This window comes from Malurus melanocephalus, unplaced genomic scaffold (genome assembly GCF_030028575.1).
Source record: "Malurus melanocephalus ecotype Western Australia unplaced genomic scaffold, MMel_1.1 scaffold_785, whole genome shotgun sequence".
NCBI classification, from domain to species: Eukaryota; Metazoa; Chordata; class Aves; order Passeriformes; family Maluridae; genus Malurus; species Malurus melanocephalus.
In genome coordinates this window covers 74,978-91,233 of record NW_026624017.1, presented here as the reverse complement: position 1 = coordinate 91,233, position 16,256 = coordinate 74,978, and the positions used below count along the sequence as shown (strand labels likewise).

Here is a 16,256-nt window from a genome sequence, read left to right as displayed (position 1 = left end):
CCCTCGCCCGCAGCCCGCCCCAGGCAGGGGCTCCGTGCCCCCCGAGAGGCTCCGACGGGGCTTTACCTCAGCCTGAGCGCGGTTTCCCCTCAGCAGCGCCGGGTTTTACAGCTCAGCCGACGGGCCCCGCCGCTCGCCCGTGCGAGGGACGCGAGGGATGCGCGGGGCTGCGGAGCCGCGGGGCTGCGGGGCTGCGGGGCCGCGCTGCCGGGGAGGGGGCGGCCCTTTCCCGGCGCTCCCGGCGGCCAAGGCGGCTCCGGGCGCCACTGAGGCGGCGCGTCCCGGCGGCGGCTCCGGTGGGCGGTCGGGGGCGGTCCGCGGGCGGGGGGCGGTGGCAGCAGCGCGCTCGGTTGTGAGCGAGAGCGAGTGCGTGCGAGCGAGTGCCATGGCCGGAGCCCGCTGAGAGCCACAATAGGAGCGAGACCCTGCCGCCCACCGGGACCCTCCGCTCGCTCTCCCCCGCGCCAGCCGCCGGCGGAACAGCAGCGCTCCCCGCCCTGCCCGGCACTGCCCCCCCCCCGCGCCCGCCGCTCCCCCTCGGCTCGGCTCGGCTCGGCTCCCTCCCGCCTCGCAGGGCCCTTCTCCGGGAATGTGAAGAGGCAGCAGCACCGCAGGCAGCGGGGAGTGCACGGGACTGAGCGGAGCCGCCCGCGCCTGAACCCGCCGCCGACGCCGCCCTGCGCCGGGKAGGCCGCGCTGCCGCCGCCGCCGAGGCCGAGGCCTACAGGGCTCCTGCGCCGCCGCGGCAGCGACCGAGCCCGGCGAGAACCGCACTCGGGCCGCCGCCGCCGCCAGGCATCGGCCGCGCTCCGCCAAGGCCGCCGCCGCCTCCCTCCGTCTCYGGCTTCTCTACCAGGAGCGTCAAGGTAACTCCATCGCCGGCCCGGCGGTGCGGGAGGAGGCGCGGGGGGCTGCGGGAGGACATGTTCCAGCTGCGGAGATCCCGTCTGGAAATGACAGCCGAGAGCGGATAATTGCGCCTCTGCTCCCTTCCCCGCCGATATCCGTCGGTATTTTCACCTCCCCCCCCCACCACCTCCCACCCCCGGGACCGGCGGATCTATGAGCGTGGCTTTGTATTTACCAAAATACTGGGGGAATGGAGCGGAGGAAGCAGGGAGCGGTGGCCGGGTTTGCAGCTTTCCCCCTCGCACACAATAAATAATCTCGGGCTTTATTCCCCCCGCCCCCCCTCCCCCCCACTGTTGGTGGAAACAGAGTATTTCCCTATGATAGTGTATGCAGGGCAGAGAATGTTCATTTGGGGAGACGAAAAAAAAGATCAGTGTTTACTGTAAGGTTGTTAGGCTGGATGTAGTCTTGTTGAATTAGAATTAGATTTTAATAATTTATAAAGCAGGTTAGGGAAACTGTTACTAAATTTACAGCGGAGAAGTGTCAGTAAAGCTCCTTGCTGACACAATGATCCTGCAGTTTAAGTGATCTACTTTAGTCGCTGTCCATTATTATTATTTTTTTCGTTTTTCATTTTTTTGTAATTTAATTTGGAGGGAGCGTGCAAACATTTCAGCAGGGATGGTTACACTTTAATGATGCACGTGATGAGGAGGGGAAGCTTTCTGATGAGATGAAATAGGGCCAAACCGATTCAGGTTTAGGGAATCTATTTTTGCTGATATTTTCAGAATTTGGTTTATGTAACAGGTAACTTTGTGTTTGTGTATTTTTTGGCGGACTGTTGAAATCTTAGAAGTGGGTTACTAAAGTGCAGGCCATTCTATTCCAGTTTATCTGACTTTTTTATTTATTAATCTTGGCTGGGGCCTGAATGCCCTGGTGATGGTGGCATTTTTTTTTTTTTCCCGGGATGATAAACAAGACCAGTTTAAGGTACGGGTTCATGTTGCTGATAGTATATTATATTTAGAAAGCCTAAGCTGGTAGTGAAAGAATACCTCAGGAGAAATCAAAAAGATGGAATAAGGCTTTTTCATTATTGTAGTGCCAGCTGCACAGTTCAGCTTCTGGCTGCTGYACATGCTTCCTTGAAGAAGCTATGGAGTTTATACTCCATTTTTGATAGGTTTATGCACCTATATGTAATTTTGCATTAAATAGTTCTTATCTTTTGGAGCTTGTTTACACTGTTGCAACAAATCATGCTTTCGAAAGCTTTTCTTACAAAAGCCAAACACAAATAATGCCTGTTTCAGTGGATTTAGTAATTTATGAAGCAYATGAGTGACCAGGTATTTCAATAAAAATAATAAGCACTCGAAAGGTGTTCTGTATGTTGTGGAATCAACTTCTTGTAGCACACGAGTCACTTTGGTAATTGAAGTCAACAGACATTGGGGATGAGTAATGCTTTCCAAGGACACGTTCTAAGACCCTGATCCTGCAAATGCTTWTGCTTAACTTTGCACGAGTGTCTGTCCTGGCCGAAATCAACAGAGCTGCTCTCKTTAATGGTCGTGTCATTAATGCAGATGCGGCTGCTGATTTCAGTGGAGCTGCACATGCTGGTGAAGTTCGCTGAGCTGCTTGTAACGTGTAGGCCTGAATTCCTCCTGTCTCCTTTCCCTTGAGTATTACTCGCGTATTTCATCAAGCTCTGATGGGYCTTTTTAACAGACAGGACCAGACTGGTAAATAAAATAGCTGGATGCATTAATTCAGTGTTTGCCAGTGGTACAGAAACAGCTGCAGGAGTACCATCAAGRCAGGTTTTGGTGCAAGAAGCAATGCCTATTGCTTAGGCCAGCTGAAGTTGGGAAACAAACTTTTGCTTGCAGAAGCCTTTTTTGGCKCTCTGCCTCTCCCTGCAAACCTTGTCTGTCTCATGCCCTTAGAGCAGTTACAGCTACCACACTGCCAGTCGTCCAGAAATGCCAGGACATGGAATAACTACATGTAAAGGGACTCACAGGAAAATAACTGACTCTTTTTGAAATGGAGAATAAAGAAGAAATATGTACAATTTATCAGTGCTAGTGGAATTGTAAAACATAGCAGTACTTTTTACTATACTTTCTTAAATTCCTATAAAATCTTGTATGTAGGTGTGGCAAATACATGCAATTTTTATGCTGTCCTGTGTTTTTTGTCCTATGCATGTGGGTGACCTTAATGCCAAAAAGCACCTGTACCTTTTTGTGTACCCATTCTTTAGCATGCATGGTGCTTTGTAGAGTGAGTTGAAATGACTTCATCCCAAAGAATGAATAATTTAAAGCTACAGTCCTATGTCAGGTCTACAGGTGAATGAAGTTCTGTTCTGATGAAGTTCTGAATGCAGTGATGTCAGCATTAGGTCTGAAATTTTTGGCAAATGGGAGACAGGTTAAAAAGTAAGCAAGAGGAATTTCTACCCTGATAATTAAGTTCCATTTAGTTTATTCCATACATTCTATTAATGTGTCAGTGGCTTTAGATCTCTTTAACAGTTTATATGTGTGAGTTGTCAACAGGAGAGTAGTGCAGAAAGAAGATACTTGGAAAATTTAGGTTAATCTTCACCCATTTCACTCATTGGAATACATTATTAACATTTGCTTTCCTTCAGTAGGGATATGTCCTCAGCACCAACTACTCCTCCATCAGTGGATAAAGTAGACGGATTTTCTCGGAAGTCCGTCAGAAAAGCCAGACAGAAGAGGTCACAAAGCTCCTCCCAGTTTAGGTCTCAGGGCAAGCCTATCGAGTTAACTCCCCTGCCTCTGCTAAAAGGTAAGATCAAATACAGTTTTGAATAAATAAAACAATTTTTGCTCTACAGCCAACTTCTGGACTCAAAGTATTYTATTGTCAGAAATTGCAGGGCAATTTTGCCAGCATTGAGAAATGTTTCGTGCCAGAAATTCATGTATTTAAGCTCTACAAARTATTTTATCTGTGACTTGAGGGTGTGGTAATTGTTTGCAATACTTTTGAAAGTTTTAAATGCTGATGTTAACCCGTGCCATGACTTGAATTTTCAAGGCACTCAGGCTTTGTGCAAAAGTSTTTTAGTTTGTCAGCAGTTGGCATAAATSTGAAGTAATTCTGTTAWGGGTAAATGGATTTGTGAGCAGAAGGAAACTGGTTTTTAGTGTCTTTTCCTTGATATGTGGGTCTGCACCCAGCAAGTGAGGAGGTGGAGCCCCCTCTCACTTGTGCATGGATAGCTCCCAGATCCTGACTTCTGCTGGATTTTCAAATGGAAAGGTCCCATGAGCTGCAGCATCTCAAGGGGAAAGATGCTGCCAGTCTGGTCTTAGGCAAGACCCTAGTGTTTTGAGATCTTGCCTCTCCCAGCTCTGGTTGAGTTTCTGCTAGAAGATTTAACCTCTAATTTGAGAAGGAAAAATATGATCCAGCGTACTGTTCTTAAAAGGATGCCAATATCTCTGATACCTTGAATGCTTCTCCTGAATTCTGGTTGTCAGTGAATTTCAGTACAAAGYCAGAGGTCAGAAGCACATCTTAGAATGTCTGTCTGGTGAGGAAGGGGAAAACACCTTTCTGAAGACTTCAGCATTGACTTCTCAAATGGTTAATTTACTTCCGTGTAACATTATTTTCATTGCTATTCTTCATTCTGCTWTAAGCAGTGAAAATAGGCATGGCTRGTGCTGATATTTCTGGAAAATAAGTTTAATGGGTTTAATGCTATGAAGTTTAATAAGTTCAATACTGTGCCCCTTTTTCTCCTTTGTGGGCAAGTATATTTGCTCATCTACCTTCTTTGACAGATTTGTTAGAGTATTGAAATATGTGATAAATGTGGAACTGCTCTTCTCAACCCACTACTTAAGGCTTCAGTAGTTACAAAAAAACCCCTAAAAACCCCAAGCCAACCCTCACAAAAATCTCACACCTTAATGTGTGTGTTTAATTAAAAGGGGGATTTTAGGATTATTTCCAGTGGAGTTGCCATTAAAATATTGTGGGCTTCCTTCTGTGGGCTCCTTGTAAGAATGTGCAAATGGAATATCCTGAGTCAAACGAAAGGTGCACCCAGCCCCCCTGCACTGTRCCTGGTGGTGACTGACTTGGATTCAGTATTTCTCAGTTTAGGGTTGGTTGGTCCCAGTGGATTTGACTTTATAGTCTGCAGTGAATATTGTTTGTGATTCTTTGGGTGATCCTGTGTAGGGCCAGGAGTTGGACTTCAAGGATCCTGTGKGTTCCTTTCAACTCAGGATATTATGATTCTATGAATATTTTTTCTCTTTGTTGTTGAACTCTTTGTTGCATTGTGGCAGTATGATAAAGAAGCAAATACTTCTCTGAAATAATTTTAAAGCTCTGTAAAGTTTTGCAGTTTCCCAGGTAATTTTTGATATGCAGGTTATTTCATACCAATGGCTGCACTTCAGAAGGTGACTAGAGTTTATCCKTTGGCTTAAACGATGGGATTAGTGGAAAACATTGAGATTTGTATTTGTACAAATGAAGAAATTGATGATGTAATTATTTCACTCTATTTTGTAGTCCCATTCAGGGAGTGAACCAGGCATARGCACAAGCACAAGTAAAACAGTGAGAACCTGGCCTTGCAGAAACACAGACGTGTCCAGGTGCTTCATTTGACTGCTGTAGCCAGTCCTGAGGATTGAGATATAAAATTATAATAAGATAAAACAAACAGATGTGGAGCAGAGAGTGTCGGTGAGACATTTATGATTAGTGTCATAACGAGTTACAGTGGTCCAGCTTCAAATTAAGAATCTGGTCCTGGGAGTTAGTTTTCCCTCTTTGCCTTAATGTGGATTCTCAGAGGCACAGGGGATCCACCTGTGCAGATTGATTTGTGGGATTTGGGCCTAACARCCTATCTGAACAGCAGTGGTATTGGTCCCTGTTGAAGGGACACTGGCAGCTAAAAATCATGCTGCTGTTTGGAAATATTCTTGACCTACATTAGTATTTGTAATATTCAGGATTGTTAAATCTGGAAGAAGTGAGAAAATGCCTTTCTCCTGCATTTTTTCTTGACCAATTTCATAAAAGTCCTGATTTTTTTTAAACTCTTAAGTTTACACATGCCTTCAAATATGTGACCAGTCCTATTACTTCTGTCCAGTAAACATATGATTTCCAGTTTTATCCTGGAAAGTTTTGTCTTTTAAACTGAAATAAAGAAGAGATACCAGCAAAATAGCTTTTTTAAGTCTCAAAAAATTATTTTCTTGGTTTTCTCCATCTTGGTTTGGAGATGTACGGTTGCTAAGCTTCCTGGTTTGGGTAAATTTAAASTTTAATTAAACATCTTCAGAAATATTTTCAGTATGGGAAGGTTTGAGGGCAGACCTTGAATTCATATTCATCAGATGTATTTCATATTCATCATGGAGGGGGTTTTTGCTTACAAAAACATACATGCTATTGCTTCCTTCGGTTTTTGTTGTTTTTGTTTTTTTTTGTTTTTTTTTTTAAATGAATATATTGCATACTGACATTGGCAGGCTGCCTTATCTCAAACAGCACTTTATGGCCTTCAGTATCTTGTGTGATTACAAGAATCATGTGTGCAGAAAACTGGGTAACTGCTCAGTCCATTCCTTGCAAGTTTTTGTACTCTGCCTTTCACCATAATGATCTGAGCACCTTCCAGTAGTGTATTAAGTGACGTGACTACACATCTGTCACATCTTATCTGTTCTCCTTTCCTTCCCTGGGGGCAGAGTCACATATAGTGAAATGGCTTGTTTTGGTAGTGTTTTAATGCAGTCTGTGCCTTCTGTGAGCATACACGCCTGTATTGCAAAAACAGATAGATAGTCAACCTTGTTGTTGTTCATTTGGTAATAAAAATATTTTGGGAAAGAAAAGTAGAAGGGATGCTATGTTTTGATGCTGTGTACAAGTCTGAAGGATAAACTGCTGTTTAGGAAATGCAATAAGAATAGCTGGAATTTTYAGTATTGCTCATTTCAGAAGAAAAAGTACAGAGAAATAAAGTGGTTACTCTTGTGTATTTTTAAAGTATGTGTATGGTATCAGTTTGTAAACAAACATTTAATGTATTTAGAAAATAAGGTATTCCTTCTGAGGCTCTGCTGGGCTGAGTTGAGGCTTTCAAAAGCCACAAGTCAAAAAACTGCTGTTTGCCTACAGTAAGGACTGAACTTTTCAGATAATTTCATTATATTCTTTTTTATTGCRTTGTGACTAAGTCTGATTTGAAACTACCTTTTTAAATATGAYTATTGTCCAAAATAACACTTTGAAYCCAAWGTTTTCTCCTTTGTTTCAAGTGTAGAGGGATGGGATGGGAAGTGCACATAGGACTTTGTGATACAATTGCATTTTGCATATGTGTACTCTTCTGTCTGTTTCTCACATGCATTTTTTTTAAGTTGCATGCTTTTCCCTGGTGTATCTTGCAGTGCATGATGGATTTTGCCTTTACTTTAAAGAGGCTGTTGGTATCACCCAGGCTGACAGGTGCCTTAGGTAACTGGCTTATGGCAGAGCAGTCCTGGTGAAGGGCCCTTTTTTGGGATTGAGTGCTTCCATCTCTGCTTTAGTCAGTCCTCTGCCCGGTGTGCTAACCAGGTTTGTGGTGTGCCTGAAATCGTGCTTGTTCTGTAGAGGAAAATAGGATTGTGGATGCAKTGGATAGGTGTATTATTTATTGGAGGGCTATTTTGCTTTCATTTTGTATAGCTGCCCTTTTTACTTAGAAGTCTCTAGAGGTGGATCAGCAGGAGTGCAATGTTAGAAAGCATTTGGCTGGAAAAAGAGTATATTGGAACGCTGGACATGTGAAAACAGAACAATTTCAGTATTACCTTCAAAAGGGGGAGGGGGACTTCATTTGTGTGCCTCTGCCTGGTGTCTGTAGTGGTAGGGGAATGTTCAGAGGATGAAAACATGCATACAGATGATTAAAAAGATCATGTGCCTATGAATGCATGTTTAGCATCCTCAGAAATTGCAGAGAAAACTTGGWTGTAACTGATGGCATCATTCCCATCCCCCTTGCCTTTATTAMAAATACAGAAGTTAGGCAAAGCAAGCCACCCAAAAGCCAGACTGTTAATTGGTAAATCATTTGTATCCCATTTTTGTAATTCAAGGTGTGGTTTTTTTTTTTCTGTTATCTTTCCACATTTCCCAATGATTTAATATAATTAGTGTAGGTTACTTTCATGTTCTCTGCAGCTATTGTATATTTTTTGCTGAAAACAGCTCAAAGTATGGTTTTTATTTTTAGATGATTTTTCCTCCTTAAAATAAGCGCTCAGAGCAGAAGTTCTCTGTCAACAATACCGATTATTTTGCTACCTCAATATTATGAAATTTATTGAGCTTCTAATACATTTATCAGATAGTTTCCATGGCATTAAAGAATTGGTGTAGTGGCAACAAAAGAGCATTGCATAGTGAAAAAGGGAAAATATCTTTCCCCTTGCTATTTGCTTTTGATCATTAAATTATTTCCCTATAGCTGAGATTTTATAAGCTTTTCTTATGAATCCTGTCTATAGGTCAAATGCTGAAGTCCCTAAATAGTAAAAAATCCTAACAATTTGAAAAGACTCTTGACTGAGAACTGCAAGATGTGCACCTTCTTGTTYAAATACAGTTATTTCTGGATTTTAAAAATACTCCTTTATCATAAAGAAGTCTGGCTTTTTCAGAGCTATGGATGCCACCTAAAACTTTTCATATGGAAAATAGTTATGATTTGAGTTGTAGAAGAAGAAAGACAGAGAGAGCTCTTGTTTTCTGTTGGCTTCCATGGGAGCTGCCTGCTTGTCTGTGCTGCTCTTCATTTCAGAAATTTGGAATGTTTTGCAGATATCAGATATACAAATATCAGTAAACTGTTAATGAAATCACTAAGCTAAATGCTTTTTCCTAATATATAAAAAAGAATTTAGGGTCATAGTGGTTATGATTTTCCAAMATAAAATTCAGCTTTATTTACAGAATAGAAATAGATCTTAGGACTCCTAATTTATTGCATGGAAGAAACACTGGAACTTGGTTTGTACTGCATGTACATAAGCAGTGATGAATCCTGGAGCTACTTYGAGGAATTTTGTGCCCATTCTGGTTGATATAAATCTGGACATAATAGGCCATCTCTATATAAGATTTGGGAACAGGGCCACAATCTCAAAAGGAAGGACTTAGCTCATGCAAGTTTTTCTTAATTAATATGTATGATGTTCTAGTCATAAGTGTTAAATTTCTTCACCTTTTTTGTGCTCTTGTGAGTTGTTTTTTGAGTATACACTTTCTTTTTAGTCTTGTTAACATCTGTTGGTTGTAGAATATTATTTGCCAATAATCTTAAAGGTTTCTGGTTGTTTCTAAAAAGTATTCATTTGATGGTACTTAAAAAGGGAAATACACTTATTACATTATTTTTTGGTGTTGCTTGTTACTGTCTCCCTCATTTGAAATGGAGTTTTGTAGGGCAACGTTTGTAGAGAATGGGCAGGTGTAGAAATGCTTGCTTGAAGTTAGGAAATACCCTTTTATCTTAACAGCCTATGAGTGAAAGTGCAGTTGGTGAGGAATTCAGCTTACTCCATATCTTCTAATGTTTCCAGTCAGTTCACTGTATTCATTTCTGAGTCTAGGACTGACTATTTTCCTATGGCCAGGGTGGTGGTGGGTGGTGGTGTTGGTTTTTTTTTTGGGGTAAGATGGTTTTGTTTTGCTTTGTTTTGCTTTGCTTTTGAAGCCTTCAGTGTAATTGTTTTACTTCCGGAATTTCTCAGTCTGGCTTCTGGAAGTGTTCAGTGATGATGATTCCCACCTTTTCCTTTTCTTTTTTCTTTTTAGTATTTTTTAAAGGGAAGTAACTTGTAATCATTGTGTCAGATTTATTTCTGTACTCTTCCCAAGATTAAAGTCTTGATAATTTTCTGCAGAACACTTAGATTTCATCATACAATCACAGAGCCACAGAATGGTTTGGGTTGGAAGGGATCTTAAAACTCATCTTGTTCCAACCCCCTGCCATGGGCAGGGACTTCTGGTCTTTGGACCTTCCACAGACCACACTGCTCAAAGTCCCATCCCACCAAAGCCCCAACCAGCCCCATCATCATCAGAAACTTTGGTTTCAGTCTATACTTGTACAATATAATGTTTCTCAGTAACATTTATCTCTCTACTAATATTGCCATTTTCTTTTCTGTAACCCTATGGTCTGTAATAGAACCTCCTGTTTCTGTAATAAGTATCTCTTTTATATTCCTTTCCTGAAGTACCTTCAACAAATACAAGTTCTGTTTCAGCCAAGCAATTATTTCTATATAGTGCACATGGTTGTTGAAGTATAGTGCTGCCTTTATAATTGATTATGTTATGGAGCTTTTGTGTTGTGAAAGAGCACATTTTTCATATCTCTAGAATTATGTGTGTATTTATAAAATCTGTGTTTGTGTATATTACATGTGTATAATATATCTGTGTATATAAATAAGCTATAGATATATTTAATGTCTTACATAAAGTTTAGGTTTTGAGTTTATTTAATTTTCTCTTCTGTTTTTAAAACAGGATATTGCTTCTGTTCATTGGTAGAGCTTTATAGTAAGGCAGCAGTCCTTTCACATTCATCCATTGTAAGCTACTGCCTCCCTGAGAAAAGAGCACTTTCATTAATGCTTTCTGGGGAGTGGGTGGAGGACACACAACTATTTTTAGGTTCAGGGTAACTTCCTTTCACCTACAGTTTTTTCATTCAAGTTATTACTGTTTCTTTGGCTCAATCAGGCAAAAATTCTTAGTAACAGAGGAGAGGACTTGTGGAGTTCATGGAGTTTTGGTAGGATGGGTATTTRTGGATTACGGTCATCTTGGTAACTGTGTAATTCACAAATACAGCAAATGGGCRTACATTGCTTCATAAAAGGTTAAGGCAAATCTATTAGAAAAATACTAGAATCTGCTTTCAGCAGGATATGGCAGGGCCATCTTTCTTTGAAACTTCCCTGGTTATGTCAGTCTGGTTGCAGGTGCTGTGCCAGGAGGGTTTTTTCCTGGTGGCAAAACTCAGAGAAGTTCTCGAGCAAAGTGCRGCCCCTCATCTGCTGAGACAAGTGTCTGTGGGGCCACAGTGTAAAACAGATTGTTAGAAACATTCCACCTCCTCCTGATTTTGGTGCTGTGCTTGATCGTGTGTCCTCAGACAGTTAAATCAGTAGATCTGCAATGTTGGTGGGTATTTATGTAGGGTTGGTAGTTTCTGTGTCTGTGGTTTTTTGCTTAAAGTAAAAAATAGTGCAGCTACAGTCTGAGGATCTGTATCAAGTGTTTGAAGAGATAAGGCAGCTGTCCAAAGAATCAGTGTCAAATACTTCTCTGCCCTTAGTTWTTGCACTTGGTTGAAAATTATGTCTGTTTAAAATGAAGTCTTGAAGTCAAAGAAGAGGAGAATGGGTTTGATCAGAAATAATAATGATCCACAGTAATRAAGGTTTTTCACCAGTATTTTTTTCTAATTGTTATATTGAATGAATCTAGGAGTATATACATTTTCAAAATTTTACACATCAGTATCAATATATTTTTGAATTTTCTGTATGAAGTTTATTTTTCTAGTCACAGTATAGCTGATACTTACTGTTATATTGGTTTTTTTTTTTCTTGAAAACAAAGTATATTTTATTTTAAAACACTAACATTATAAATACATTTTATAAAAAGGATTATTTTGTATTTATTCCCTTTATTGATTTTTACTACTCTTCTTACTTTCCAATATGTATGACAGATTTTTAACTGGGGTGTTTTCCTTGTTTGTGAACCATATGGGCTTTCCTGTAATATCTGCAAGAGTCTGGGGCAGGAAGGAGAATAATACAGCGGAGCTGCTGTACCTGGTTAAATGGACAGAAAGCAAAAAAAAGTGAAATRGATCATTCTGGGTGGCTTCCTAAAAGATAAATTAGAATATCAGATTGCTGTAAAGTCTGTTTTACATCATTGGACATGTTGCCAGCTCTCCTGTAACAGCAACTTCTTGTGTTCYCTGAGCTGAAGAGCTTGTTCTGGCAACTTAATATTGGACTACAGAAATGACCAGGTTACAAGAGATGTGGAGACCAGCAGTTTCCTGTTATGACTATAAAATTTTGTGYATAATTAGGGTATTTCTAAAGACTTTTATGAATTGGAAAAGGTGTATGTCCTGCAAAACGTGAGTTACAGATTCAGCTGTCTTTACTTGGTGGGTGTTTTGCAGAAGCTGAAGTGAACCATCAGTGGTATCTCAGCGATGGTGAATAAATGCTGATACCTGTGTGCCCCTGCTGGTAAAAGTATCAGTTTTAGAGCTTGACCCCCAGGTGGAGTTATGATAAAGTACTCAGATACAGCTATTTTTATTCTGTAAAATCAGATACCATTATGAAGGATAAGGTGAAGCTGAAATTGTGTGTTGTCTGGAGAAGTGCTTTGCAGTCAGATTTAGATTAAAACAATGAAATAAATGTAACGTGCATGATTATCCATTTTATGCGTTTCATTGTGAAGAGTGGCTGGTCATGAATGTAGTTTGAGTAAGGGGGGAAGAATTTCTTTGGATGTTCTTTTATCATAAGGTTAAGGAGATTTGTCATTATAATTGTTAGTGAGTTTATAACTCTAAGGAGTTACAGAAAAAGTGTTTTGTGTCATTAAGAAGTGACTGTAGTTTGTATTGGATATGGTCTGTAGTTTTCTRTGGGATTGCTGGAAGGTTTTCAGGAAGTTTTAGGGATACATTGTGTGTGATATATCACAACAATTATGAAAAAAATACATGTACCTAGTCTGAGTTGGGCTTTTGTTGTTTGAGWTTTCTATGCTTATTTGCAGTATCGTGAGTTTAATGTTGTTATGACTTCCTTAGCTTTTTTTTGCATGTGCTTGTACTGAACTTGGATTTTCAAGTTTTAGAATGTAGGTGGTAGCAAATTTGTTTGTTGCTTTCAGTGTTTTGAATATGTTGTCATATAAATTATGTTGTAAAGGAAATCTACTGCAAGTTGAATTTCTCATATTATAAATTGATACTTAGGTAGTCAGAAACTGAGGAAAGGATGATTTCAGGTTTAAGAGGAATTAAATATTCTTATTTTTCCTTTATGTTRCCCAGTAGGATGTACCATGGATGCATAAACTTCCATTAGTTTTCTTGGCAAGTTTTACTCRTGTGCTCTCCACTTTCGCATTCAAACAGCAGGACATGGATATTATATGCAGTCTCTGTATAAATTAGAAAGTTTATTTAGTGTTTTCTGATTTCACATAAGGTTAACTGTTCAAAATTGTTTATAGAGATTATGTTTTCCCATCTATGTGGAAACAAAAAATGCAAAAGATGGTGATTACAGCTGAGACAGTATTTGAATTGCTGTAGAAAACAAAACTTATTTGTTGAATATTGTCAGTGTTACCAAGGGAGAGTAAATTTGGCAGCTTGCTTTCTTGGTGTTTTCAAATCACATTTTTGGGATAGCTTTTCGAAGAAGTTGAGGTGGTACTGTGTCATCTTGGTTCTCCTTCACTTTCCCTTTATTCCACCCAGCCCGTACTTCTGTGGTTTTCTTCTTTGCTTGTTCCTTATCACTGCCTTCCTTACTCCCACTTCTTTTTCTTCCTGCACCCTCTGACGGATACGATTACGTATTTTTCCACAAGAGGGTGATAAAACTCACTGACACGTGTGAAAATGAGCACTCCAGGTGGAGGGGGTTGCAGAGGTTATTGACAAACTCAATATARTAAAATTATCTGTATTTATACAGAAAAAAATAGTCTTCAGCTCCATCCATGTGTTACAGTGGTTGTTTGTGTGTGCTTCTGGAGACAAGACTAGACCTGTCAGGATGGAGATCCACCCTGGGAAGAACCTGCCAGCTCCATCCTGCCTCTGTTGCAGTAATCAGACCATGCTGCAAGACATTCTTTCATATCTGTTATTCATGCAATGATTCTCCTTTCTCCCCCATGCACTCTTGTGAGTATTTCTTGCTTCTTTTTCCCCTCTCCTCCTAATTAATAAACAAAACCCCCTTCCTTCACCAGTCTTAAGAAACTGCAGTGGTTGAAATTTCTACTCGCCATTAAAAAGTGTAGAAAGGATGAAAAGGTGAGGCAGAGAGAGGGAAAATAGCCACCGCTCTGATTTGTCTTTAATAGGGAATCTTAGTAAAAATCTGTATTTGTTTTTGACTAAACCCAGACTTGAACAAGTATTTTATTCAGGACTAGATGCTGCTCCAGTTTCTCTTTTTAGGACTAGGAAGAATGATGAAGASTCCTTCTGACAAGACCAGCTCCAAAATTCTGTGCCTTAAGTGATGGAGGTTATGGCTGGAGTTCTGGCTCCTGGGTTTGATTTGTGGAAAAGTGGTGTGGTGTGTTGGATGACAAAGACATGAGAGCAGACCCATTTGGTATGTGGGAGARTGTTGGGATGCAGGGATATTTAGATGACCTTCAAGGAAAAATCAGCATATCAAGGTAGTTGTTAGTCTGTATTTTGGATGCCATAATCTCAGAAGAAGTGCCTGGTGCTATAAATTGCTTTATAATGTGGACTGAGCTGCCAGATGAAATCTCTTTAGTCMCAAGCAGAAAGAGCTGCTGTGAGTCTCCTAATATTAGAGAAATGAGAAAATGAGTTCTATACTRTGGGTTAGGCATAAGCCAGGCAGTGAAAAGGCTCCTGGAAAAATTCTAAACACTTCATTGCCATGAGTCAGCGGGAATCATGGCAAGAAGGAGAGAGGAACAAAGTATTTGAGGTTATGTTTACTTCATCCTCCCATTAACTGTGAAATTCCAGGTCACAGAGTGAAATTTCTCACTCTTTAATTTCAGGAAGAACAAACAAATGTCCCAAATAATAAATAAAAAAGATTCAGCCTTTTTCATAAAAGACAGCTACAGAGTTTATGATTTTGTCAGAATCTCTCTTAATTTTCCTTTTTTTAACAGTAGGAAATTCCAGTGGCAAGAGAAATGTGTTGAATTTCTCAGGGCAAGTCTGTTCCTCTTCCTGTTCTTTTACTGTCCTGTTTGTTCCTAAACTACCACATCCATAATGTGCACAGTCAAGTTCAACAAACAGCATTGGAGCTCTTSCTTCATGGGCAGGAAGGGCCAACTTTAAGCTTTGGTTCAGGTATCCCTAAACCTCAAATGGGACAGAATCTTCCAACTAACACACTTGAGGGGAACATCCCCACCCTCAAAGCAGAAAAAAAACAACCCCCAAATTCAAACAACCTACAAAACCCAGATAATACTTTGAATTTCTGTATATCCTTTGAACTGATTCTGAGAGAGTGTAAGGGAATTGGGGAGATTCTAATTTCCATTAGCAATGTAAAAGTATTTTTCTTAAGTTTTTGGACTATTTCTAGATATTATGGCATCCTTTCATTAGAAAAGAAGTAAATGGGTACGAACAGTTTTTGAAGTATCTCTAAGCAAGTTTCTCTTATTTCCTGCTTAGCAAGGAACAACCATTCCTGTTGCAGAAACTTTATTAATTAAGGACTTTGCAGAGAGGAGGATTGCCATGCCCTTTCATATAGATTCTGAGGTGACCTCATTTGACACGAGTGCAGTGTTGGTTTGTCTTCCCTTGTTTTGTCCCGTTRTTCCCAACATGAACAGGCATTGCACTATGGCAAAAATTCATTTGAGAGCCAAAATCTTCAAAGTGATTTCAATTGTGGTGAGATGTGCCAAAACTTCATGGTCAATAAAAAGCAAATGGTTTGGAAACGAGCATATTTTCATGTTTATTTGCTTTTGGAGAAGTATTATACTTCTGGATTAAAGAGCTCTGGTATATCAAATACAACAAAAAAGCTCTAAAGCACCACATCATATACAATAAAAAAAAATCACAGACTGTTTTTCATTACAGTTGGTCTTTTAAGCTAAAGCACTCAGCACTTGGTAATATTTTTGTCCATGTAGTTTTAAATGTCTAGAGGAGCAGCACCTATCTTATGTGCACGGCTGCAGCAGAGAGTGGAATAGAGCACCCACTCGTGTGTGCTTTGTTTTGGGAGAGTTGTTAAATGAGTGAAAGGGAAGTAATTCCTCCTTGCCCCCATTCCTAGATTCAGTAACTACACAGACATTCCCTCGTTTTTTTTTGCTCATGCTGTGTTTGTGGTTAATGCAGTTTTCCAGCATTGTTGTTTCCCAGGTTTCTTGTCTATACTGAATATCTATATTTGGCATTATTTTTCTCAGATGTATTAGCTGATRTTTTTCCAAACTGAATTTCACTTTATTTTCTGTCTGTGTAAGGAATTTGCTTAGTTTCCTTTGTATTA

General features: G+C 40.2%; 1 protein-coding gene across 3 annotated transcripts in view; it reads left to right on the top strand.

The window, feature by feature from the left end:
- Nucleotides 1-318: 318 nt before the first annotated feature.
- PPP2R5E (protein phosphatase 2 regulatory subunit B'epsilon) overlaps nucleotides 319-16,256 on the top strand; it is a 71,620-nt gene continuing 55,682 nt past the window's right edge. Inside the window, exons 1-2 of one of the 3 annotated variants that reach the window (XM_057385095.1) lie at nucleotides 319-866; nucleotides 3,527-3,690. In XM_057385095.1, the coding sequence (XP_057241078.1) occupies nucleotides 3,534-3,690 (157 nt within the window). In that variant the 5' untranslated portion in view covers nucleotides 319-866; nucleotides 3,527-3,533. The remainder of the gene's footprint in view (nucleotides 867-3,526; nucleotides 3,691-16,256) is intronic. The other 2 variants (XM_057385094.1, XM_057385093.1) reach the window with 2 other exon arrangements.